At 45.5% G+C, this 25,452-nt stretch overlaps 1 protein-coding gene and 1 non-coding gene across 2 annotated transcripts in view; one reads left to right on the forward strand and one right to left on the reverse strand.

Annotated features, from left to right (window-relative positions):
- The window catches only part of LOC126195486 (gamma-aminobutyric acid type B receptor subunit 2-like), a 367,244-nt gene that overhangs the window by 241,676 nt on the left and 100,116 nt on the right, over positions 1 to 25,452 (reverse strand). Inside the window, exons 4-5 of the mRNA XM_049934114.1 lie at positions 24,197 to 24,262; positions 3,256 to 3,441 (exon numbers count right to left, since the gene is read on the reverse strand). Of these exons, the coding sequence (XP_049790071.1) occupies positions 3,256 to 3,441; positions 24,197 to 24,262 (252 nt within the window). The remainder of the gene's footprint in view (positions 1 to 3,255; positions 3,442 to 24,196; positions 24,263 to 25,452) is intronic.
- On the forward strand, positions 5,017 to 5,091 carry Trnai-uau (transfer RNA isoleucine (anticodon UAU)). The gene has a single exon. It is a non-coding gene; the product is annotated as a tRNA-Ile (tRNA).

Here is a 25,452-nt window from a genome sequence, read left to right on the forward strand (position 1 = left end):
AGACAACGCCGGAATATTCTGCAGCCCCTACAATTCCTCGTCGATAGAAAATCACTTGTTCGTCACAGAGCCATTTGCGAACAGCTGCGTGAAAGTTTCACATGTGGCTCAACACTTCCTGTTTCCTTAAATAACGTAACTATCCGGCGAACGGTCCGGACACTTGCATGATGTCGTCCAGGATACCGAGCAGCATACACAGCACGCGCCCGTTGGGCATTTTGATCACAATACCTATTCAGCAACACGATATCGACCTTTTCCGCAATTGGTAAACGGTCCATTTTAACACGGGTAATGTATCACGAAGCAAATACCGTCCGCACTGGCGGAATGTTACGTGATACCATGTACTTATACGTTTGTGACTATTACAGCGCCATCTATCACAGCGAAAAAAGTGGTCCAACTAAAACATTCATATTTCTTTACGTACTACTCGCATAAGTAATATAAACTGGGGGTTCCTATTTAAAAAAGAGCAGTTGGTATCCGTTTGACTTATGGCAGCGCCATCTAGCGGGCCAACCATAGCGCCATCTGGTTTCCCCCTTCACGCTAGACGAGTTTCCTTCTTTGTAGTTTTTTCGTTTGACGCTTATTTCGTGAGATATTTGGCCCGGTCACGATCAATGGACCACCCTGTATAAGCAGACGACCCCAACAAATGGAAATATGTACCAAGGCCTGGTTTTGAACCTGAGTCTCCTTCTTACTAGGCAGATGCGCCAGCTACTATTACACCCTGACACAGTAGCTTTGCACAGCTGCACGGTCTCTCTCCTCAGTCGAAATTCTAACTCACACCTCAGCTCACTTGGTATTCCCCTAATCTTGAACGGCATTACAGAGGCCCTCTAACTGTGTTGGGATAGCGCTACAACATCGAACGGAAAGGGGGGAGGGGATCCTGCTTTAAACCATGGCATAGCTGTTTTAATTAAATGAAACCGTATGATTCCAGAGATATTTTCAAGTCTCAGACATGTGTGGGGTATATCTGCAGACTGAATTAACGAATGAAGATTTGTACTAAGGCTGGGATTAGAATCTGCGCCTCCTGCTCACTAGACATATGTGCTAACTGTGACACCTCCCTGCCACAGTGGCTAGGATATCCTCTGCAATGCTGTTAGTGTCTAGAGGGGATACAAAGTTCGTTGGGGCGTGAACGGGAATTTTCATGGCGGAGTGACGTGCGCTAGGGTAGTCCGTGCAACTGTGCAGAGTCTCTCTGCAGGGTAGCTAGTGATTAATGTAAATGCCCAGTGAGCAGGAGACCCGGATTCGAAACACAGCATTGGAACAAAATTTCATTCGTCGATACATTTGAATGTATACATTATAGATGTCTGAGACTTGGAAAGGTCTCTGGAATGATATACACTACTGGCCATTAAAATTGCTACACCAAGAAGAAATGCAGATGATAAACGGGTATTCATTGGACAAATATATTATACTAAAACTGACACGTGATTACATTTTCACGCAAATTGGGTTCATAGATCCTGAGAAATCAGTACCCAGAACAACCACCTCTGGCCTTAATAACGGCCTTGATACGCTTGGGCATTGAGTCAGACAGAGCTTGGATGGCGTGTACAGGTACGCTGTCCATGCAGCTTCAACACGATACCACAGTTCATCAAGAGTAGTGACTGGCGTATTGTGACGAACCAGTTGCTCGGCCACCATTGACCAGACGTTTTCAGTTGGTGAGAGATCTGAAGAATGTGCTGCCAGCTGGGTGGCCGAGTGGTTCTAGGCGCTGCAGTCTGGAACCGCGCGACCGCTACGGTCGCAGGTTCGAATCCTGCCTCGGGCATGGATGTGAGTGATGTCCTTAGGTTATTTAGGTTTAAGTAGTTCTAAGTTCTAGGGGACTGATGGCCTTAGAAGTTAAGTCCCATAGTGCTCATAGCCATTTGAACCTTTTTTTCAGGATGTGCTGCCAGGGCAACAGTCGAACATTTTCTGTATTCAGTAAGACCTTTACGGGACCTGCAACATACGGTCGTGCATTATCCTGCTGAAATGTAGGGTTTCGCAGGGATCGAATGAAGGGTAGAGCCACGGGTCGTAACACATCTGAAATGTGACGTCCACTGTTCAAAGTGCCGTCAATGCCAACAAGAGGCGACAGACACGTGTAACCAATGGCACCCCATACCATCACGCTGGGTGATACGCCAGTATCGCGATGACGATTACACGTTTCCAATGCGCGTTCACCGCGATGTCGCCAAACACGGATGCGACCATCATGATGCTGTAAACAGAACCTGGATTCATCCGAAAAAGTTACGTTTTGCCATTCGTGCACCCAGGTTCGTCGTTGAGTACACCATAGCAGGCGGTCCTGTCTGTGATGCAGCGTCAAGGGTAACCGCAGCCATGGTCCCCGAGCGATAGTTCATGCTGCTGCAAACGTCTTGGAACTGTTCGTGAAGATGGTTGTTGTCTTGCAAACGTCCCCATCTGTTGATTCAGGGATCGAGACGTGGCTGCACGATCCGTTACAGCCATGCAGATAAGATTCCTGTCATCTCGACTGATAGTGATACGAGGCCGTTGGGATCCAGCACGGGGTTCCGTATTACCCTCGTGAACCCACCAATTCCATATTCTGCTAACAGTCATTCGATCTCGACCAACGCGAGCAGCAATGTCGCGATACGATAAACCGCAATCGCGATAGGCTACAATCCGACCTTTATCTAAGTCGGAAACGTGATGGTAGGCATTTCTCCTCCTTACACGAGGCATCACAACATCGTTTCACCAGGCAACGCCAGTCAACTGCTGTTTGTGAATGAGAAATCGGTTGGAAACTTTCCTCATGTTAGCACGTTTTAGGTGTCACCACCGGCGCCAACCTTGTGTGAATGCTCTGAAAAGCTAATCATTTGCACATCACAGCATCTTCTTCCTGTCGGTTAAATTTCGCGTCTGTAGAACGTCATCTTCGTGGTGTAGCAATTTTAATGGCCAGTAGTGTAACTGCCCAGTGATCAGGAGACCCGGGTTCGAAACGCAGCATTGGTACAAAATTTCAATCGTCGCTTTATTTGCATGTACACATCATGTATGTTTGAGACTTGGAAAGGTCTCTTTAATGATATAGTTTCTACTGGTCCTCTGCTGAAGGTTGAAAGTTTCGCTTTTGACGGTAAAGAAACTTGGCAGATCGGTCTGTATTCGCCCTATCACCAGGAAGACTGGACAGTTCGGCTGAGCGCCGCAGCCGCTCACCATGCCCGAGATGGCTGGCGCGCTGCCGACGAGGCGGTTGTGCGAGGAGACGAGCAGCAGGCCCTCGACGGCGGCGGCCAGCTGCGTGGGCGGGCAGGGGGCCGAGGCGTTGCGCCACCAGCGGCTGTCAGGGCCGCCCTGCAGGATCCACGCGTAGTCGCCGCCGAACATGCCCAGCTGGTAGGCCTGCAACACCGCACCACTCACGTCAAGCCTGTCAGCAGTTTAAAAGCTGATGCACCACTTAATGTTGAAGAAATAGAGGAAGTAATAAAAACTCTAAATAAATCGTACTAGTACTGTAACAACTGCCGTTGTCTTGACATTGTTTTGTTCGGCAACCAGTTTCGACGTCCCAGTCGCATCGTCTTAGACCTGTCACATGAATGACACGAGGTACCACTCGTGCATGTGTAAGACAAGCGACCAATATTCGAAGCTATTTGCAACACGAAAATGGTTCAAATGGCTCTGAGCACTATCGGACTTAACATCCGAGGTCGTCAGTCCCCTAGAACTTAGAACCTAAGGACATCACACACATCCATGCCCGAGCAGGATTCGAACCTGCGACCGTAGCGGTCGAACGGTTACGGACTCAAGAGCCTAGAACCGCTCGGCCACCGCGGCCGGCTTTGCAATAGAAAACACGACGTTAGCCATTTACGAGGATGACACCGCCGTCCTCGCGCAAGACTGGAAACCGTCGACCATAAATTCACGAATACAGACAGCACTCAGAACTGCCTAGCCTTGTTTGGAACGATGACGTATTAAAGTAAACTTCCACAAGTACGAAGCATTTCTGTTCACACGCAGACCGAAGCTACTGCGCAAACATCAACACTGTCGACAGGTAACAGTACATGCACGCCCAATACGTTTCCGAGAGAAAGTCAGATATCTCGGTCTCTGGCTGGACCGGAAACTTACATGAGGGGACAACAATGAATACGTTGCCAACAGAGCGCACGCGAGGTTCAAACACCTCTATCCAATGCTCAACAGGGAAAGTTTACTGAATAGGAAGATATCGAGGTCCACATACGTGACACTGATTACACCTATGATGACGTACGCAGCTCCCGTATGGGGATACGCAGCTCCTAAACGCTTGCGCCGGCTGCAGATCATACAGAACAAAGTCCTACGAATCATTACCAACGCTCCGCGCTGCACACGCACTGTGGATCTTCACAATGAATATCACTTTGAAACCCTCAAGGAAGTATTCAAAAAACACGCCACAAGACTATACTGGAACTCTAGACACTCTAACAATCCTTTCATCCTAACTCTGGGAAACTATGATCACAACCAAAGGTAGAAATAAATGAAAATTAATCGAAACCCTTAGCCGCCAAGAGGTGTTGTTGATATACCTCAATGGGGACAGCTGAAAATGTGTGCCCCAACCCGGACTCGAACCCGGGATCTCTTGTTTACATGGCAAATGCTCTATCCATCTGAGCCACCGAGGGCACAGAGGACAGTGCGAGTGCAGGGACTTATCCCTTGCACGCTTCCCGTGAGACCCACTTTCCCAACTGTCCACAACCTATATTCGTAATATTTTTAAAGGATATTTGCCCATTTGTGCCCGAACTCTTACGGGAATCGTCATCTTAGTTGGCGCGAGTAATGAGTGAATGGGTAAATATTCTTTAGGAATGTTACGAATATATGTTTTCGACAGTTTGGAATGTAGGTCTCACGGGAAGCGTGCAAGTGATAAGTTCCTGCAGTAGCGCTATCCTCTGTGCCCTCGGTGGCTCAGAGGGATAGAGCGTCTGCCATATAAGCAGGAGATCCCGGGTTCGAGTCCCGGTCGGGGCACATATTTTCAGCTGTCCCCATTGAGGTACATACAACACCTGTTGACAGTTGAGGATTTCGATTATCATTTCTTTCTAGAGAAATTGCATGGTCCTCACTGGTATCTGTTCTTTCAGAACAGTTACTATCTTCATACAACCATAGGTGAAAGCATGAACGGCCAAAGACTCTATTAACTAGGGCATAACCACCTATGGCAAGCTAACATACACCCGCAAGCGACAACGTCGCAAGACCCTGCATAACAGCAACGTTGACTCGGTATGCCAGCTGCTATTAAAGCCGACCACCAGGCTACAGCAGGGAAGCCGACGAGCTCGCACAGTGACGCACAGACAAACCGCCAAAATTACCCTACACTATGAATCTGGTATACGACCTATGGGAAACAAAATGATGATGAACCTAACTGTTACAGGTATGCTGACGCTGACTGAGAAGCCAACACCGGCACCCAGGACCAGTCGCCGATTAACAGCATCGCACAACGCCAAAGGTATCGACCTGCATGATATCCACTGCTAACAAACCTTCTTGCACGTCCTGTCGCAGGCAGCAAGAAAACCGCTACTGCTCTTACAACCCGACCCAACTATCGCAGCGGTTTTTTTTTCTTTTGGCTCTTGCCTTGGCACTATTTTTTCCTGTGCCCTTCAAACCGCTATCCGTTCGTTCAATTTCAGACCCGATCTATCTCCAGATGAGCATGTATTAATGGTTAACCTTAACGAGACGTACGCAAACATCGCAGTACCCCTATCCTGCCAGACCTCACTGTAGTGAAAATTAACCCTTATGTAGATATGGTACTAGACCTTTTGTGTTGCCTATCAAGCCAGTGTGGGCATGGAGGTCTCCACCTCTTACAATAATCATATATGGCTGCGTAGATACCCGAGCTTCATGAACATGTGTGTTCTTCATACAAGTGAAGCAACTGTCCATCGCATGTGTGAAGAGCACACATCCTCATGAAGTTGAATACGTTGTCAACAGAGCGCACGCGAGGCTCAAACACCTCTACCCAAATAAACCAGGTAAAAATATTGGTCCCTTGTCTTAGACATGCGCCAGTGGTACCTGGTGTCATTCATGTGGCAGCCGGCCGGGGTGGACGAGCGGTTCTAGGCGCTACAGTCTGGAACCGCGCGACTGCTACGGTCGCAGGTTCGAATCCTGCCTCGGGCATGGATGTATGTGATGTCCTTAGGTTAGTTAGGTTTAAGTAGTTCTAAGTTCTATGGGACTGATGACCTCCGATGTTAAGTCCCATAGTGCTCAGAGCCATTCATGCGACGGGCCTGAAGATGATGTTATTCGAACGTCGAAACTCGTCGTGTAAAAAAAGAATATCAAAATAACGGCTGCTGTTACAGTACTATTCAGTGAACAGACACTGTCCCACGCTGATGACCCACACATGAAGTTTCATTTTTTAAAGAAGTTACCAAGTGCAAGTAAGAATCGTGCACTGAAGTTTCCTTTGCTATGCAATGTAGCATGGATCTCTACCCCACCCCAGTTCTGTAAGTCCCTTCAGACCCTCGGACCCAACGCATTCAGCCTCGCTTACCGCATCCTTTACCTTTCCCCATAAGAATCCTTCACGAACACATCAAATTCCCGTCTCTTCTCAACCACACTGAATACCTTCGAACAACCTACACCATCCGGAAACTCGACACCAATAATCTTGAATACTTACACACGCCACACGTACTCTCCCAACGAAACTTCAACCATCTGCCCCTCCCAGAACAGGAACTCCATCCCAATATTGACCCGACCCTACCAGCTTTAAGTCCACCTCACCTATTCCACCTTATCAGGGCTCCCTCTCCCTCCACTCCCCATATTTTCTTACCCCCTTTTTTCACTGTCTGCCTTTCTTTTCCAAGCCCCCTTTTCCCATTAACTTTTAGCCTCACCACTATCCCCCTCAATTCCATCCCCTCTTCTGTCGCAACACCCACTCCTATGCCATCGATACTATGTACCAGTCTTCCATCCTTATACCGCCACATTCCTACCGTCCGTATCGACGAACCTTTCCCCTTCAACAACAGACTCCCAAACGGTTTTAGTGCCAGGAATGTGCTCCGTTTAACCCGGCATCATGTTTTAAATACTTTTAAATGTGCTCTTATTGTGTTTCATTTTAAATTTTACTATTACTGTTTTTAACTACAAGTGCAAGAAGTTATACCTTTTAACTTCCCATTACGTTTCAAAAGTTTTATGTTCATTGTAAATATCTCGCTTTTCCGCTTCTTGTTTTTCTTCTCATTTATAAATGAATTAACAGTAAAAGGGAAAAACCATCCCAGAAATAGAGAATCTCGACAGTTCTTGCTTGTTATCGATATCTATACTAGCAGGATAGTGATCATGAATTCTAAGACTGTATCAAAATCTGTGCAATGTTCCTGAGACCATCATGGGTATATAAGAAGAAGCGAACAAGGGACTCCAGTTTACACATGTAGAGAGAGAAGAGTTAATAAAATTTTGTTATTTATTTATTAAAACGTGACTACAGCTTACATTTAACATCCGCATGGCGTAATATTTTTCTATTACGCTTTGAACTATAGCGAATGGAATGTAAGTGGTAATGGTGAAAAGATATTTTTACGTGTTACCATTACAGATTAAATATTTTTGGATTTTTTTTCCTTTACTTTTACTGTGAAACCTAGCTTCTTGCCAAACATTATGACCGTAGGTCAGCGGGAAGTACCCTATAGGTTTTGCTGAGTGGGTCTGCGAGTATCAAAATCTGACGCCAACAGACATATATTTTGGCTGCACTGTCTATGAAGCTTCGATTCTTTGCACCTTCAAGGGGCTCTGGACATAAATATAAACGATACGTCTACCTGCTCGTGAGAATAAGAGGTCTTGACCGACTGAAAGACAGAAAGCCGGATAACAAATGACATATATATATATATATATATATATATATATATATATATATATATATATATATATATATATTCGTGTGATATAATGTCACATTGGCAATTTTAGGATTTTTCCCTTTATTTGTATTGTGAAACCTCACTTCACGCAAAATGATTGAAGGTCAACGAAAAGTGCCCTATGGGTTTTGATAAGTGAGTTTGCGAGTATTAAAATATGTTACATAAATGGCAGTAAATTTTCATTACATCGACATAGAAGCTTAGACATTTTACACCGCCAAGTGACCATACACCTCAGAATGTGTAATAAATTTCAGCTTGATACGTCTTTCCAGTCCTGAGAAAAACTATCATTAACAGTCAGACAGACAGAAAGACCGAGAAAAAAGTAATACTGTAAGGGTTCCGTTTAACTGATTAAGGTATGTAACCCTAAAAATAACGAAATCTAGCGGGGAAGACGCCACAGCAGCTGAACTTGTGAAACAGTCTGCAGCAAAAATTATAGAAAATGTACAAATTATCTTTGAAAAAATTTTGAAAATAGGAAAGATTCAAGACGAATGAAAAGTGGTTATGAATGGTAACAAGCAAGATGTTTACAACTCTTCAGGCTTTCCCGGCGATCTAATGACATCTTGGGTTGTCGGGTGTTCTGCCGGATATCAGCGTCGTACTTGCACGATATTTCGGTCACGTAGCTCGTAACCTTCATCAGGTGCGACCTGAGACTGCTCCTCGAGTTTTTTTTTTTTTTTTTTTTTTTTTTTTGTGTCACTTTGTTGAAGAAAGGCCCATCGGCTTTGCCGATTCGCCGTGTATTTTTGTGTATGTTTGGGTGGTTGTGCTGTGGTGGCACTATTTATTCGACTTTGGGGGACAGGAATGTTATTATTTTTTCCGGACTGTGTCCGCCAATCCGCCTCCTTGGGTGGTGGTCTGCTCTTCCTCTTCAGGAGTTGTGTGGTTCTCGTTGTCTTCTTGTTTCTTCTTAGGTGCTTGCCGTTGGGTTGTCGTACTTTGGTTGTGGATGTGAGTCCTAGTTTCTTAGTTCTTTATAATGCTAATTCTACCTATCCTTATACGCTATAATTTTCCACACATTTAATTTCTAATCCTACATAACCTTATGAGCTATGGGTTTTCTAGTTAAGCATTTATATTGTGAGGTGGTTGTTATTTTAATCTAACTATTCATTATATGCTAATTCTAATCTACTAGGGGTGGCTGATGATTTTGACCTATTTGCAGCATTTGTACTGTTCTATTGTACTAGTCGTCGGTTTGGTCTGCTGGTTCGTCAATTATGCTACGTGGCACGCGTTGCTTGTGCCAATGTTTGGGTTTGCTGGTGCCTACGTTAGTCAGATGCCTACAGTTGTCTCTTATAATATCTAGTTTGTTGTGAACCCGTGTTGCTAATTTCTTGACTGTTTCGTCTAACATGTCCATCTCCATGATTTCGTGGAGGTGTCTGGTCCGTGCCCATAGTGGGGCCCCTAGGATCCAGCGCAGCACTTTGTTTTGGACGATTTGTAGTTGGTATCTGGTGGTTCTGCTTGCAGTGCCCCACGAGGTGCAGCCATACGTCATCGTCGGGAGGATTGCGGTTTTGTATAATGTTCGTTTGGTTTCTTGCTTTAAGTTTTTGCTTTTGAAAATGGGGAAGAGGGCCTTTGCTAGGTTTTGGGCTTTTTGTTTCTTTTCCTTAATGTGCCGGTGGTAGAGCAGTTTTTTGTCCAGAATGACTCCTAAATACTTTACTTCGTCCCTCCACGGAAGTTCTTGCGCATTTAGTCGCAGGTTTTCTTCAAGGATTGGTCTTTTTCTCGTAAAGTAAACTGCGGCTGATTTCCCTGCGTTCAGTTGCATTTTATTTTGGCGACACCATGTTTCCACTAGGAACACTTGCCGCTGCAGCCTTTTGATATTGGTGAGGTGACGTTTGCCGCTTGTGAAAAAGGCTGTGTCGTCAGCGAACTGGGCGATATTTACTCCTGGCTCTAGTGGGATGTCGTTTGCGTAGATGTTAAACAGGGTCGGCGAGAGAACTGATCCTTGAGGAATTCCTGCAGTCAGCGGTCGTATGGATGAGTGTTTTCCGTCAATTTCGACTACGAAGTGTCTGTCGGTCAGGAAGCTGTCTATAATTTTGACGTAGGTGGCCGGGATGGTTGTTTGTCTGAGGATTTTCCATATGAGGTTCTGATGCCATACTTTGTCGAATGCTTTTTCCCAGTCAAGGAAAATGGCGGCTGTTGAATTTTCGTAGTTCATGTTTTGGGCAATATGTTCAGTTAACCGGAGTACTTGGAGTTCAGCGGAGACTTTCCTTTGAAAGCCAAATTGTTCTGCCCGGATGGTGTTGTCTTCAGCGAGGGCTTTCTGGATGCGGTTTAGGATAACCCTTTCTAGAATTTTCCCCATGGTTTGAAGGAGGCTTATGGGTCTGTTGTTGGCTGGTAGGCTGGGGTTTTTTCCTGCTTTTGGGATTGTTATCAGTTTAGCTTTTTTCCAAGTTGTGGGGAAGTAATTCAGTTGTAAACATCGGTTTATTATTCTGGTCAGGAGGACAAGGGGTTTTCTAGGGAGGTTTTTGAGATGCATGTGCGTTATTCTGTCGAGACCTGGTGCTGTTTTTCCGCTTCGTTTTCGTATTTCTTTCCGTATTTCGCTGGGTGTGGCTAGTTCTGGTGGTATGGCTGGTACTGTATTTCTGAGTGCTTCGGTTTCTCGGCGCATTATGTTGTCTTTTTCGTGGTCTTCCCGCGTGCGAACGTCATACTGGGGTAGGGAGTTTTGGTCTTCGAAAGTGTCAGCTAGTAGTTCGGCTCTTGCCAGGGCATCGAATACGGTGCCTTGTTGGCCTGATAGGGCCCTCTTTCCTGTTGGTTGGCATTTTAGGTTCTTGACTAATCTCCATTCGTCTTGTGTTTGGAGCCTGAATGTTTCCATGAGGTCGTTCCAACTTTCGGCGCGCCATTCTGTGAGACGTTTCTGCAGTTCTCTTGTTAGTTTATTCATTTCTCTGCGGTCCCTAGGGTCGCGTGTTCGTTGCCATCGCTTTCGTGCCATGTTTTTCAGGTGTCGGAGGTCTTGCAGTAGTGGGGGAAGGTTTTCTTGCTGTTTTTCGACTGTTGTTGTTGTGGTGGCGTTTTTGGCGGCTGTTTGGATGTCTTTTGTTAGCTTCTGTATTGCTTTATCTACTTTGTTGACTGTAGTGAGGTCGGTGGTTGGTCGAGAGGAGGCTGTTAATGTTGTTCTGTACTGGTCCCAGTTTATGTTAATGGTTTTCGTTTGTGGTTGAGATGGTGGTCTTATCTTGCGGATGTTGACGAGTACTGGGTGATGGTCGGATGTCAGGTTGTTGCAGACTGTCATTGTTGCATTGCCTATTGGGCCCTTGGTTAAAATAATGTCAAGGACATCTGGTTTCTGTTGGGGTAGGAGTGGTGTTCGTGTGGGGTCGTCTGGCCCTTGGACGATAAACTGGAGTGTTTCTTCCAGTGACTGCAGCTTATTTCCCTTCGGGTTCACTATCCGCGAGTTCCAGAAGGGATGTTTTGCGTTTAGGTCTCCCCCTAGAAGAATTCTGGGGTGGAGATCTAGTACTGTTCGTAAGTCTTCTTCTAGAAGCTGGCGGTTTGGGGCGAGGTATGTGGCCCCGATTAGTATCGCCCCATCGTCGGTGTTTATTTTGGCGAGAGTGGCTTCCATTTGTTGCAGTTCTGGGCAGCTCACTGGGTCATGGGTTATTGTGTTCTTAATGAATATTGCTGTGCCTCCACCTCGTTGGTTTCGTCGGTCAGTTCTGTAACAAGTCATGTTTCGGAGTCGGAAGTTGTCTGATGGCCGCAGGTGGGTTTCCGTAACTAGCATGATGTCAACGTCTTTTTCAGTTATGAACGCTTGAGTTTCGATCTTCTTGCGTTTGATGCCATTTGCGTTCCAGACGCAGATGGTTATGTCACGTTTTTGCCTCCTGTGTCCCGCCATTTTTACTCCGTGAGCATTATGGCTGCTTCCAGCAGTATTACTGCCTTTGCCGTTTTGTCTTTTGCTGTGCGGAGTTTGTTGGCCGTAGTAATGATAGTTGTCACGAGGTTTTGTTTATTGAAGAGTTGTAATGTCGACAGTATTTCCGCCAGTGCTGTTCCCAGTTCAGTGGGCCTGTGATCTGCTGGTGGTTGATGTTGTGGTGGGGCGCCCAGTTGTAGTTGGGTTGGAGTGCCTGGGGCCTCGGTTTTGTCGTGTTGTGGGTGATGCTGTGGGGGTGTGGTTACAGTTGCGTAAGTTCGGTCGGTTACCCGCATACTTCTTGTGATGGTGGTATTTGCCGCTGTCTGTCTTCTGTCGTTGTATCTTGCTGAGTCTGTCTGTAGTTCGGTTCTTGTATATTCATGACGGGTCACGTTTTGGGTTGGTCTGAATGGCTGTAGCCTCTTTTGGTAGTGTTCGCACCCTTTAAAGTTTGCTGGGTGGCTCCCTTTGCAGTTTGCGCAGGTGGGTGGTTCTGATCGTGGCTTCTGACAGTCCTTGGAGTGGTGTAGTCCGGCGCAGCGTACACATCGTGCTGGTAGCTGACAATAGTTCGTGGTGTGGTCTAGTCTTTGGCATCGGTGGCACTGTGCAGGACCGTTTTTCGCCCTGTATGCCTCCACACGTACCACCATCCCCAGCAAGCCACGTATGTCATACAGTTTGTCGGCCTCTTTGATTTGTGGCGTTGCAATTTGGTACGTTCCCTGAGGGATGAGTTGGTATGTCTCTCTGTCCCTCTTTTTGTGTTCGAAAACGGACACGATTTGGTGGCCTTTTTGTGTAAGTGCTGTTTTAACTTCGTCTTCCGGTGTGTTGGGTAGTCCACCAACGGCTGCAGGCGCTTCCTCTGTGGTTCGCGCCCATTCCCTGCGACCTGCTGGGGCGTTGCTGCTCCGTTTTCCGTCCGCTGCGGTTCTAGGTGTTCCCTCTGCGGTCCGCGCCCACCAACCCCGCTCCTGGGGGTTTCATCTACGTTCTAGGGTACCAAGCGTTCCCCCTGCGTTCCGCGCCCGCTCACCACGACCTGTTGGAGCGTTGCCGCTCCGTTTTTCGTCCACTGCGGCTCTGGATCCAGAGCCGCAGTGGACGAAAAACGGAGCGGCAACGCTCCAACAGGTCGTGGTGAGCGGGCGCGGACCGCAGGGGGAACGCTTGGTACCCCAGAACGTAGATGAAACCCCCAGGAGCGGGGTTGGTGGGCGCGGACCGCAGAGGGAACACCTAGAACCGCAGCGGACGGAAAACGGAGCAGCAACGCTCCAGCAGGTCGCAGGGAATGGGCGCGAACCACAGAGGAAGCGCCTGCAGCCGTTGGTGGAGGGGGAAGGCCATAGGCATAAATACTGGACCAGGTCCACTCGAGGAGCAGTCTCAGGTCGCACCTGATGAAGGTTACGAGCTACGTGACCGAAATATCGTGCAAGTACGACGCTGATATCCGGCAGAACACCCGACAACCCAAGATGTCATTAGATCGCCGGGAAAGCCTGAAGAGTTACATCAAAAGTCTCTACGGGGAGGAGATGTATCAGAATATCAAGAAGCTGGACAAGCTTCGGCAGAAGACAGGGAAGATGCTGAGTTCTCTCAGTTTTTTGCTGAGGTGTCGAGATGGAGAAGTGGTACCAGTATTTGCCAGAATCAAACATCACATCAACTCCAGAGCGGCGAACAAGATAAAACGCAGAGCCAGCATGGCACTGGTTAGAGAGAGGATTCGAGATATGCGCCACAGGTTAGATGTTGTGGCCAGGGAGCTGTTACACATTCATCTGTACATGGCAGCCTCCTTAACAAGAGAAGATTGGGATTGGGTAGACCGTGCCTCCTGGTCTTTAGCTGAGTGTGCTAGAAGGAATGCCTCATCTTGCCAATCTGCAAAGTTTGACCGCATGAGTAAGAAAGCACAGCAGATGGAAGAGACATGCACTGTGACGAATCTGAGTGGCATACAGTTTGATGATACAACCTTAAAGGTACTCAGCAAGGGTCTCAACTTTGCTACGACCCCTAGAAATGTACCCATCTCAGGTTTCGTCAGTGCAGTAGAGCAAGTTGCAGCCACACTTCCACCTAATGTGGCAGAGGAAGTCCGCCGAGAGACCTGCAGGGCCCTCACCAAGGCCAGGCCGCCGAAATCGAACATCACAACCGAGGAGAGGCTTGCACTCAAGAAACTCCGGGAAGACAACAGCATTGTGGTACTGCCAGCAGACAAAGGGAACTCCACTGTCATCTTGCAGCGGGTGGATTATGATGAGAAAGTACGCCAACTTCTGGAGGACCCTGCATACAGAATTCTGGAGTGTGACCCCACGGACAAGGTGGCCAAGAAGACTAGTGCTCTCTTGAAGGAAACAGGGATGCCTGATAAGATCATCAGACAACTACGGGAAAAAGCGCCAGTGCCACCTAGACTGTATGGTCTGCCTAAAATACACAAGGAGGGCGTGCCCCTACGTCCAATTGTCAGTAATATTGGGGCACCTACGTACACAACAGCCAAGTACTTGAAAGGTCTCCTGTCTCCATATGTGGGCAAATGTATTCACCATATCCGCAACTCAGAAGATTTCCTGCAACGCCTCAAGCAACTGCACATCACAAATTCGGACATCATGGTCAGTTTTGATGTGGTATCGCTGTTCACCAGGGTCCCACTGAAGGACTCACTAGAACTGATTGCAGAGAAATTTGACGGTGCTCTGTTGGACCTGTTCAGTCATACACTGACATCCACGTATTTCCTGTACAGAAACCAATATTATGAGCAAACTGAAGGTGTAGCTATGGGCAGCCCACTGTCCCCTGTCGTTGCCAACATGTTTATGGAGAGTTTTGAGGAGAGGGCATTGGAGACAGCCACATTTAAACCCACATGCTTCTTTAGGTATGTGGATGACACCCTCGTGATCTGGCCACATGGGATGGACAGGCTCAATGAGTTTCTTGAACACCTTAACTCATGCCACCCTAATATCAAGTTCACCATGAAACTGGAGAAGAATGGCCAGCTGCCATTTCTGGATGTACTAGTCCAGAGGAAAGCAGATGGATCAATTGGCCACAGTGTGTACCGAAAACCAACACACACTGATTTATATCTGCAGGCCAGCAGCTGTCACCACCCTGCACAGAAGAATGGGGTTCTGAAGACTTTGGTCCACAGAGCACATGCCCTGTCAGACCAAGAGAATCTACCTATAGAGATAGAACGTCTCAAAACAGTTTTCTCCAAGAATGGATACACGGACAGACAAATTGAGAGGGCACTCCAACCAGCCACCATACCACAGGTTCCTGAAGAAGACCAAGATGAAACAAAGAAGGTGGCATATCTGCCCTATGCTGGCTCTATTTCTGCCAGAATCAGTAGGATCCTCCGTAAACACAATATCAAGTGTGTTTTCTGTCCATCCAACAAGATTGGGGGACTGCTGGGGAGTGTCAAAGACGACCTGGGGTTACGAAAACCAGGGATTTACAATATACCTTGTCAATGTGGCAGTTCCTACATTGGCCAGACGACCAGAACTGTGGAGATCAGATGCAAAGAACATCAGAGGCACACTAGATTAAGACAGGTGACTAAGTCAGCCATTGCTGAACACTGCCTAGAACTAGATCATGCCATGAAGTATGAGGATACCAGGATTCTAGCACAAACACCCAGATTCTGGGACAGTGTTATAAGAGAATCGATAGAAATTAAAATGGCTGACGATCTTATGAACCGTGACACAAGGTACCAGCTAAGTAGAGCCTGGGATCCGGCTCTGGAATTGTTAAAGGAGCAACGGGGCCAGTTGCAACACTGCACAAACAGAAGAACCAGAGACATGGAGATGGAAAACGAGCCCCTGACGGACTGCCAGGAGCACCAGACCGAAGATGGAACACCCAGAAGTGGGACTGGTGGGCGCGGACCGCAGAGGGAACATCCAGAGCCGCAGTGGACGAAAAACGGAGCGGCAACGCTCCAACAGGTCGTGGTGAGCGGGCGCGGACCGCAGGGGGAACGCTTGGTACCCCAGAACGTAGATGAAACCCCCAGGAGCGGGGTTGGTGGGCGCGGACCGCAGAGGGAATACCTAGAACCGCAGCGGACGGAAAACGGAGCAGCAACGCTCCAGCAGGTCGCAGGGAATGGGCGCGAACCACAGAGGAAGCGCCTGCAGCCGTTGGTGGAGGGGGAAGGCCATAGGCATAAATACTGGACCAGGTCCACTCGAGGAGCAGTCTCAGGTCGCACCTGATGAAGGTTACGAGCTACGTGACCGAAATATCGTGCAAGTACGACGCTGATATCCGGCAGAACACCCGACAACCCAAGATGTCAAGATGTTTACAGTTGCAAGGGTGTATCCGTTTTACCAGCTGCTTATAAGGTATTCTCTGCAATAATAACAGAGTACGATCTACGCTTTATTGCTAACTGGGTATCAAGAAGGGTTTAGAAGGGAAAGATCCTACTCAGAACAGATTTTCAACCTGAAAACCCTAATTCGTCACAAATTAATAAACTGTAAACGCACTGTGACATTAATTGGTTTTAACAAAGCTTCTGACACCGTCGATAAACGAAACCCTAGAAAAGGTACTCCATGGATTTGGTATTATTACTAAGTTGTTAAAACGAATCCGAGGAACTCCGACAGACGCAATCTTAAACGCCAAATCTACAGGTCACAGACAAGGTAATTTTCTTCTTTTCATCTGTGTAATGGGAAAATTGTAATAATTCTGAATGAAAAAAGGAAAATCTTCAAATTTCGCCAGTCGTGCTAGGAAGAAAGGACAAAGGTTGCGCAATAAATTGCCAGGCATTTAGGGATGATATTGCCACACTTGCGGAACGCGTGGCAGATGCAGTTGTGCAAGTCAATCTTCTGGAAAAAACAGCCAACGTGACAGGCTTAAAAATCGCTGCAATCCCACCCACCACCATTTCCATTTCATTACAATATTAATTTCGTCAGAAATGTGTCACTCGGTTGTCAGACAAACGTGTTTTTCACCGTCTCTTTCCTAGTGGTTCCAGTATGCCTTTCCTCGTTGCACGTTAAACAGTCACCAGTTCTTGAATATTTTTCCCATCGTAGATCCAAGTATCACAGCCATCAGCAAAAGCTATACACAAATTACAAATTTTCCGTTTCAGACACATTAGAAAATTCGTTTTGCAAGCGTTCTGTAAGATATCAAAAGAACACCAGCCACTAATACGCTTTGATTAGTTATTTGCCTGTCATTTCTGTTGTTGACTTCTCCTGGCCTAAATAAAAGAACTTAGCAACGGCATCTTGGACATCATTATTAATTTGTGCTATGTTGCTTTGCATGCCTCCATTTCTCATTAATTCTGGGTCACTGTAGGTGATTTTTTTTTTCAGTTGACTCTCAAAGTGCTTTGTTCAGTTCTTCTGTTAGCAACCGAAGATTCTCAGCACCAGAGAAAACAGTATTACTAAAACGAAGATTCTGTGTTTCGTTCCTTTAACCTGTGTTTCTCCTCGTTCCACCCAATTAAACTTCCTGTTGGGCAGCACATTTAGTGATATAGAAACTAGCTCCCTGACTCTTTTAATTCCGAATTTTAAACTATCCTGGGTGATGTTAATGAATTCGGTACCTTTATGTAAATCTCTTGCATTACGTTACCGTATGTTGGTTCGATGTCATGTGTGTAAAGTGTAGTCCGCTGTGCTGCATCCTCTTCCGAAGCGAGAATTTCGCTTTGCTTGGGGCAAATTGATACCACTTTCTACGCGGTTGATGGTTACTTTAGTGAATAACTTCTGCATTATGAAGATCAAGCTGGTACGTCAGTAAGTTATTTAAATATCGCCTCATTCCTTTCTTTTGAAGCATGATTTCAGTTTTGGGAAATTATCACCCTCGGCAGACATTAAACATACAAAGTTGTTGTTTCTCTTCGAATCACTCCAGTTTGAAGCTCTTTCACTGAAAGACACACACCGGGCCGACGCACCATAGTTTCGTTGAGTGTGCTTTACTTGTTGACCTAGTATGTTGGAAATTACACTACTGGCCATTAAAATTGCTACACCACGAAGATGACATGCTACAGACGCGACATTTAACCGACAGGAAGAAGATGCTGTGATAAGCAAATGATTATCTATTCATGACGAAAGTTTCCAACCGATTTCTCATACACAAACAGCAGTTGACCGGCATTGCCCGGTGAAACGTTGTTGTGATGCCTCGTGTAAGGAGGAGAAATGCGTACCGTCACGTTTCCGACTTTGATAAAGGTCGGATTGTAGTCTACCGCGATTGCGGTTTATCGTATCGCGACGTTGCTGCTCGCGTTGGTCGAGATCCAATGACTGTTAGGAGAATAGGGAATCGGTGGGTTCAGGAGGGCAATACGGAACGCCGTGCTGGATCCCGACGGCCTCGTATCACTAGCAGTCGAGATGACAGGCATCTTTTCCACATGGCTGTAACGGATCGTGCAGCCACGCCTCGATCCCTGAGTCAACAGATCGGGACGTTTGCAAGACAACAACCATCTGCACGAACAGTTCCAAGACGTTTGCAGCAGCATGAACTAACAGATCGGAGACCATGGCGGCGGTTACCCTTGACGCTGCATCACAGACAGGAGCACTTGCGATGGTGTACTCAACGACGAACCTGGGTGCACGAACGGCAAAACGTCATTTTTTCGGATGAATCCAGGTTCTGTTACAGCATTATGATGGCCGCACCCGTCTTTGGAGACATCGCGGTTAACGCACATTGGAAGCCTGTATTCGTCATCGCCATACTGGCGTATCACCCGGCGTGATGGTATGGGGTGCCACTGGTTACACGTCTCGGTCACCTCTTGTCGCATTGACGGCACTTTGAACAGTGGACGTTACATTTCAGATGTGTTACGACCCGTGGCTGTACCCTTCATTCGATTCCTGCGAAACCATACATTTCAGCAGGATAACGCACGACCGCATGTTTCAGGTCCTGTACGGGCCTTTCTGGAAACAGAAAATGTTCGACTGATGCCTTGGCCATCACATTCTCCAGGTCTCTCACCAACTGAAAACGTCTGGTTAATGGTGGCCGAGCAACTGGCTCGTCACAATACGCCAGTCACTACTCTTGATGAACTGTGGTATCGTGTTGAAACAACATGGGCAGCTATACCTGTACACGCCATCCAAGCTCTGTTTGACTCAATGCCCAGGCGTATCAAGGCCGTTATTACGGCCAGAGGTGGTTGTTCTGGGTACTGATTTCTCAGGATCTATGCACCTAAACTGCGTGAAAATGTAATCACATGTCATTTCTAGTATAATATATTTGTCCAATAAATACCCGTTTATCATCTGCATTTCTTCTTGATGTATCAATTTTAATGACCAGTAGTGTATCTTGGTCAGACATTATTATTATCTGGTCAATCAGCAATCTATAACTTGAGCATTTTTAATCATCTGATGACACCTTCATATCTTCATATCCCTAAAGGCTTGATAAACCTTCTTGTGGCATTGATAGGACTGTCATTGCTTTTCTTACTAAATGTGTTCCTGATTCACCTCTTGAACCACAGGAAGACTTAAAGAACTCTTGCAGAACAATTTTGCCTCTGTTGTTAGTTACTGAGCTGTTTGCGGTCTTTTGTAGTAAAATGTCGACTTTAAACAACATAAGTGTCAGTTTTAGCTCATTCATACTCTTATAGCTTTCAGTTATTTCTACTACTAAGTAATCATTGTATCTTCTTACGTCCCCTCCAAGATATTTCCGAGCAGTTTCGTTTAATTCGGCATATTTTATAGTGTTTTTACTGTCTCAATGAGAAGATTCCTTCAGCAACATTCTGTATTGATACAGATATACACGGATTTTAGCTATCCTATGGATACAACAGATAAGACGAAATTGTGGCATGAACCTGTGCTCCAATTCTCAAAATGCTCGAGGCTATTGGAAAAATGTACGCACCAGCCAAGATTGTCCAAATTACCTAAAGCGTTCTTCTTTCTTACGAAAGTAAGTGAAGAAGGTAATAATTTCGCGTTGGGTACCAAGGTCTTGAGAAGCAAAAGAATGTGAATGTCAACGAGCCTTTCTGTCGGTGATGCGCCCCTTTGCTCGAGCCCCCTGAAAGCAGTTACATCGTTCCTCACAAGGAGGGCCAGGTGTTGTGGGCAGCTCAGCAGCTGGGAGTAGGGTGCAAAGTGCTGCGGTCACTCACATCTACAGGTCAACTGTGGCTTATATCCTTCTGGCCATGACGTTCAGAAGACGAGGCCCCCAACACGTCAAAGATGTAACCCATTGTTTTCTCATACGGCGGGGGAACCACTAAAGTGTGAAATGTGCGTAACGTAGTTGTTGATACAACATAATGTAAGTGAGTGCATATTATCTGATTACCTCGCATTTTACTGTGCTGTCTGGTTACCCATTATTACACTGCTTGACAAAAAAAGTGAAACTCCCAGAACAGGAGCAGGAAATAAAATGGTACTTCGCGTGTTGAGAGAGTATAGAATGTTATTTCAGTGATTACAAAGTCGTGTCAGATTTCCAAAGAAATGGGCAGTATGAGCTTTCCCACTATCGTGACGTTAAACCCCCATTGGCTTGGATGTATGGACTGATTCGGTTGGGAAGGGAGTCATAAAGCCATTGTACCCTCTTCTGTGGCAGCTGCCCTACAGCTGTTGTAACTGGCCCTGGATATCTAAAACCGAATGGCGCGACGGGGATTTCAACTGTAGTCCTTCCAAATGCGAGCGGCTAACCAAGGGTAGGCCGATTCGCTTGGTACGTAACGCTTAAGAAATTTCTTGCAATTTGATGAATTACTGCCTGTTGAGTCTGTATCTTGCAGGTTATGGATTATTTTTACTGTGTATACTGCGAGTCTTTGGCAACTTACAAATTATGGTTTAGAATCGTCATTTAGACGATTTAATTTTTAGTGCCATTTGGTCCTTGGGAAATTCACTTTCTATTTCTTTCCTTACGGAAGAATGTGTTAAGGACAAGCACGTTGTCTTCGACAAATTTTACTAACACATGATCCCTGTCCTTAGAAACACGTTAACACGTTCAAAGTCTCCCATTGAAGATCCATACTTTGTGTGAATTTTTATTTATCCCTGCCCCCTCTGCCCATTATGATGTTGTGGCATAAGCAGTCAGTTGTTAGTTTTATTTGTTCTTTGTAAAGATCTTATAGCACTACGTCGGAATGTCGTCATGCTGGTGACCATAGATCCGTATATTTCATTAAACAAGTCTTGCTAACTGTGTGTGATTTATTCAGTGTCTGTAATATTATTTTTAAGTGCCTTGTTTACAATCAACCATACATCTGAACTTTTTCCTGCTGTTCGCCCCCCCCCCCCCCCCGCCCCCCAATGATTAAACTTGTGTTTAATCCAATTTAGAAACACATATAGCTTTTATTGATTTCGTAAAAGCTTTTGACGGTGTGAACAGAAAGGAACTATGAGATATAATGATTAAAGCTGGATATTCTAGACATCTTCTTTGAACTATAAAGAGGTTAAACAGGGACGGAAAAATGATAATAAAAGTTTGTAATAATAAAACTGGAGAGATCAATGCCAGTAAGGGAATCAAACAAGGCTGTAGCTTGTCACTAGCCTTAATAATGGCTATATAGATTATTTGATTAAAAATTGCAGACAGGAAATAAATCTGGGTATACACATTAATAAAATATGTAAACATCTTTCAGGAAGGTAAAGTTACCATACTGCAAAAAAGTGAAGATCAGCTGCAAAAATCAGTCTATAAATTACGTAAGTCGGGGAAAAGACAAAACCATGGAATATCAATAAAGAAAACTAAAATAATGGCTCATCGTGGGAAAGACCCCACATACTCAAAAATAATAACATATAATACACCATTTCAACAGCTTTCAAAGTTAAATTTTGTAGGATGTGATGTAATCCATGACATGGACAAGGACACACAAAATAACATTAACAAATATCAGTCAGTACGTCGAATGATAAATAAAACATTAGAGAACAAAATATGGAAGGAAACAAAATTGAAATTTTATAAAACCATGACTACACCTATATTGGTATTTGGATTTGAGTAATGAATTCCTAAAAATCACGATAAGGACCAAACTGCTGAGGTCATCGGTCCCTAAGCTTACGCACTACTTAATATAACTTTAACTTTCGCTAAGGACAACACACACGCCAATGCCCGAGGGAGAACTCGAACCTCCGACGGGGGGAGGGGGGGGGGGATTGGATTTTGAAAATCTCTAATTTATTGTCTCCAAATATCAATCAAGAGGTGCAGCTGGGTTCCTATGGTCCATATTGTTCTCTGTTCAGTCAAAACTCGCGAAGTAAAGCGAGAACACAGGACTAGCGGGTCTGAAGCGAATACCGGAGATCCGCCAGTCTACTCCCACTTTCGCCTTTCTGCCATGGTGTAGGGGTTCGTCTAAGCATGTAAACAGCAAGTGCTAAGACTCGGCCGAGCCATTCTCACAACATTATCATCCTACGCCTGTTTTTAGATCTCTCAGTTTGGAAACACACGACCCGACCGCGTGTTGATCAGGTTCCAGTAGAGACATCATATCACTATTTTCATTTAGTAGTCTGCAAATGATTACGTCATCCATTATACACTTACTTCAGACGGTAACAAACTAATGACACCGCTAGCAGTGTGGCTTTTTGGGCATACTTGGTACTAGTCACGTTTGTTACCTCACTGATCCTAACAGCTCTGCGGCGTGAACATATGGACTAGGAATTGGGGTATGACATGGTTGGTTCCCTTAATCTTCATTAAGCTGTAATTAAGGGCTTCCCCATCCTCCAGTTCTTAAATGTAGCCAGGTTTTGCACGTGTATAAAACATCATTACAGGTTAGTAATCTGATATGCGGGCCAGTTTCCGCTAAAAAGGAGATTCTGTGGTGTCACCGCCAGCCACCACACTTGCTAAGTGGTAGCTTTAAATCGGCCGCGGTCCATTAGTACATGTCGGACCCGCGTGTCGCCACTGTCAGTGATCGCAGACCGAGCGCCACCACACGGCAGGTCTCGAGAGACGGACTAGCACTCGCCCCAGTTGTACGGACGACTGAGCTAGCGATGCACACTGACGAAGCCTCGCTCATTTGCAGAGCAGATAGTTAGAATAGCCTTCAGCTAAGTCAATGGCTACGACCTAGCAAGGCGCCATAGCAATTGATAGTTATCGTATGAAGCACGTCTCATCAAGAACGATGTATACAAATGATGGATTAAAGTTAAGTATTCCAGAAGCTACGTACTTTTCTTTATAGCATTCATTACGTATCCTGTTTCAGACCTCACGCCATCCTGCGTGAGTTAACGCGTGCATTCGGCCTCCTCAACCAAGTAGTGTGCGTAGTGTTGGCTCACTGCTAACACTACAGATTTATCAACAGATTATAGTTCAGACCTAATCGTAATGCAACTGAAAGAAGGCAAACATCAGCTTACAGCTTGCTTTTGTAAATTTTTCACCAGAATAACATACAGAAGAATATAAATGAAAATGTTATATAGTTAGCAATTATAGAAAGACATGGTGTTTTTAGCAGAGCTACGGCCAACGAACTGAAGTTCAGGAGGGTATTTCACAAGATAGTCCCACCATAGTCTTTCTTATGGGGGCTTGGGGCGCGGGTGGACTCTGGAAAGTGTACCTGAATTTTTTCTCTCAAACTCTCCTTTCAAATCACAGAAGGAGAAACTGCCGCTTTCATTTGTCAATACTGCTGCCATCAGCCCATGGGATCTTGTTTGTGTTATTGAAGCCTGTTGATGAGACTAGAATTAACAAATAGAGACCGAGCGAGGTGGCGCAGTGGTTAGCACACTGGATTCGCATTCAGGAGGACGCTTCCGGCCATTCAGATGTAGGTTTTCTGTTATATCCCTAAATCACATCAAGGAAATGCTGAAATGGTTCCTTTGAAAGGGCATGGCTGGCTTCATTCCCATATCCGATGGGACCGATGACCTCGCTGTTTGGTTCCCTCCCCCAAATCAACCAACCAACCATGAAATTCTTGCGCTAGGTAAGATAAGAAAGAAAAGAAAAGCATGTTTCGTACCTCACAAAAAATCTTCGGAGCCACCTGCTGCGAGAAACTGCCGATGATGATCCTCGTGTCAAGATCCTGTAACAAAAAATACAATGTATCCTCAACAGTGACCTCAAGTCGCAGAAGATCGATAAATCAATGTTGTTAATTTAATGATAAGTTTGTATTTTTTAGATCTTAGAACATACTAACGTGATATATCTAAGTGAACGAATTTATCTGAAGATATGCACTAAGATGGAAGTACTATGTTGGACGCAGTAAAAGTTTATAAACATCGCCAATGAAACCTCTCTCGGCATACGCTATACATGCTAGATGAATATCTGAATATAGGACAAAGCGATTTAACCTACAAGCGAATGAACGAAAATACCGCAACAGTTTACTCGTACTTTTCTGCGCTCATAAAACGGTGTAGGAAAGGTCTAAATTTATCGCAGGAGTGAACGCAAGTTCAGAGGTCGCACTTGTGCTATTCGAGATGAGCAGCCTGTGCGCTGCCAGCAAGTTTCTCCCGCTCCTTTCTCTCTCTCTCTCTCTTCCTCCTCCTCCTCCTCCATCTCGTCTTCCTCCTCCTCCTCATCATTATCATTGCCATGACCAAAACAAACACGATACAAGTCTACACACACACGTATCCGAGACGGTCATATTTCTTCCACCCCTCAGGTGGCGTTGGTAGGAAGTTTTGCGTCAGATTGTAACTAGCGTGCTTCACATAAAAAATCGAAGATAATGATAAGTTTTCTGAAACTTATTCCAACGCCAGCAGATTGCAGAATGTGAGGAAACAGAGGTCAATATTTGTTCTGCCGACAGTAGGACACCGAGATGTTTAACAGCCATACACATGTCCTTCATAGAGTTTTAATGGACATTTTAATCATAATTACTACATGTGACGTGAACTGGTTAGCGCGTGTTTCACGTAACACGTTTTAATTAATCTAAACTAGTAAGTAATGTCTCCTGTTTGCAACTGGGAATTTTAGTCGTTGTATTGTGGCGAAGAAGCGCTGTATCCTTTGAGAGATACAGAGACGAGCAAGTATGCAAGTGTAACACCATAGATTAGACACTACATACCTTTTGTTGATTCATTTTGCTTTCTGTTTTGTTCAACATTTGTTCGTCGAGCTTCTGTAAATGTTATTTGATTGAATCGATAACACAAAATTGCATATTCCTTTCTTTCTAAAACCTCCGATGTCATGGTTTGATTCTATGCAGTGTAGTGTATCTATCATTTAAATTCCTTGTCT

The sequence above is a fragment of the Schistocerca nitens genome, chromosome 7 (genome assembly GCF_023898315.1).
Source record: "Schistocerca nitens isolate TAMUIC-IGC-003100 chromosome 7, iqSchNite1.1, whole genome shotgun sequence".
NCBI classification, from domain to species: domain Eukaryota; kingdom Metazoa; phylum Arthropoda; class Insecta; order Orthoptera; family Acrididae; genus Schistocerca; species Schistocerca nitens.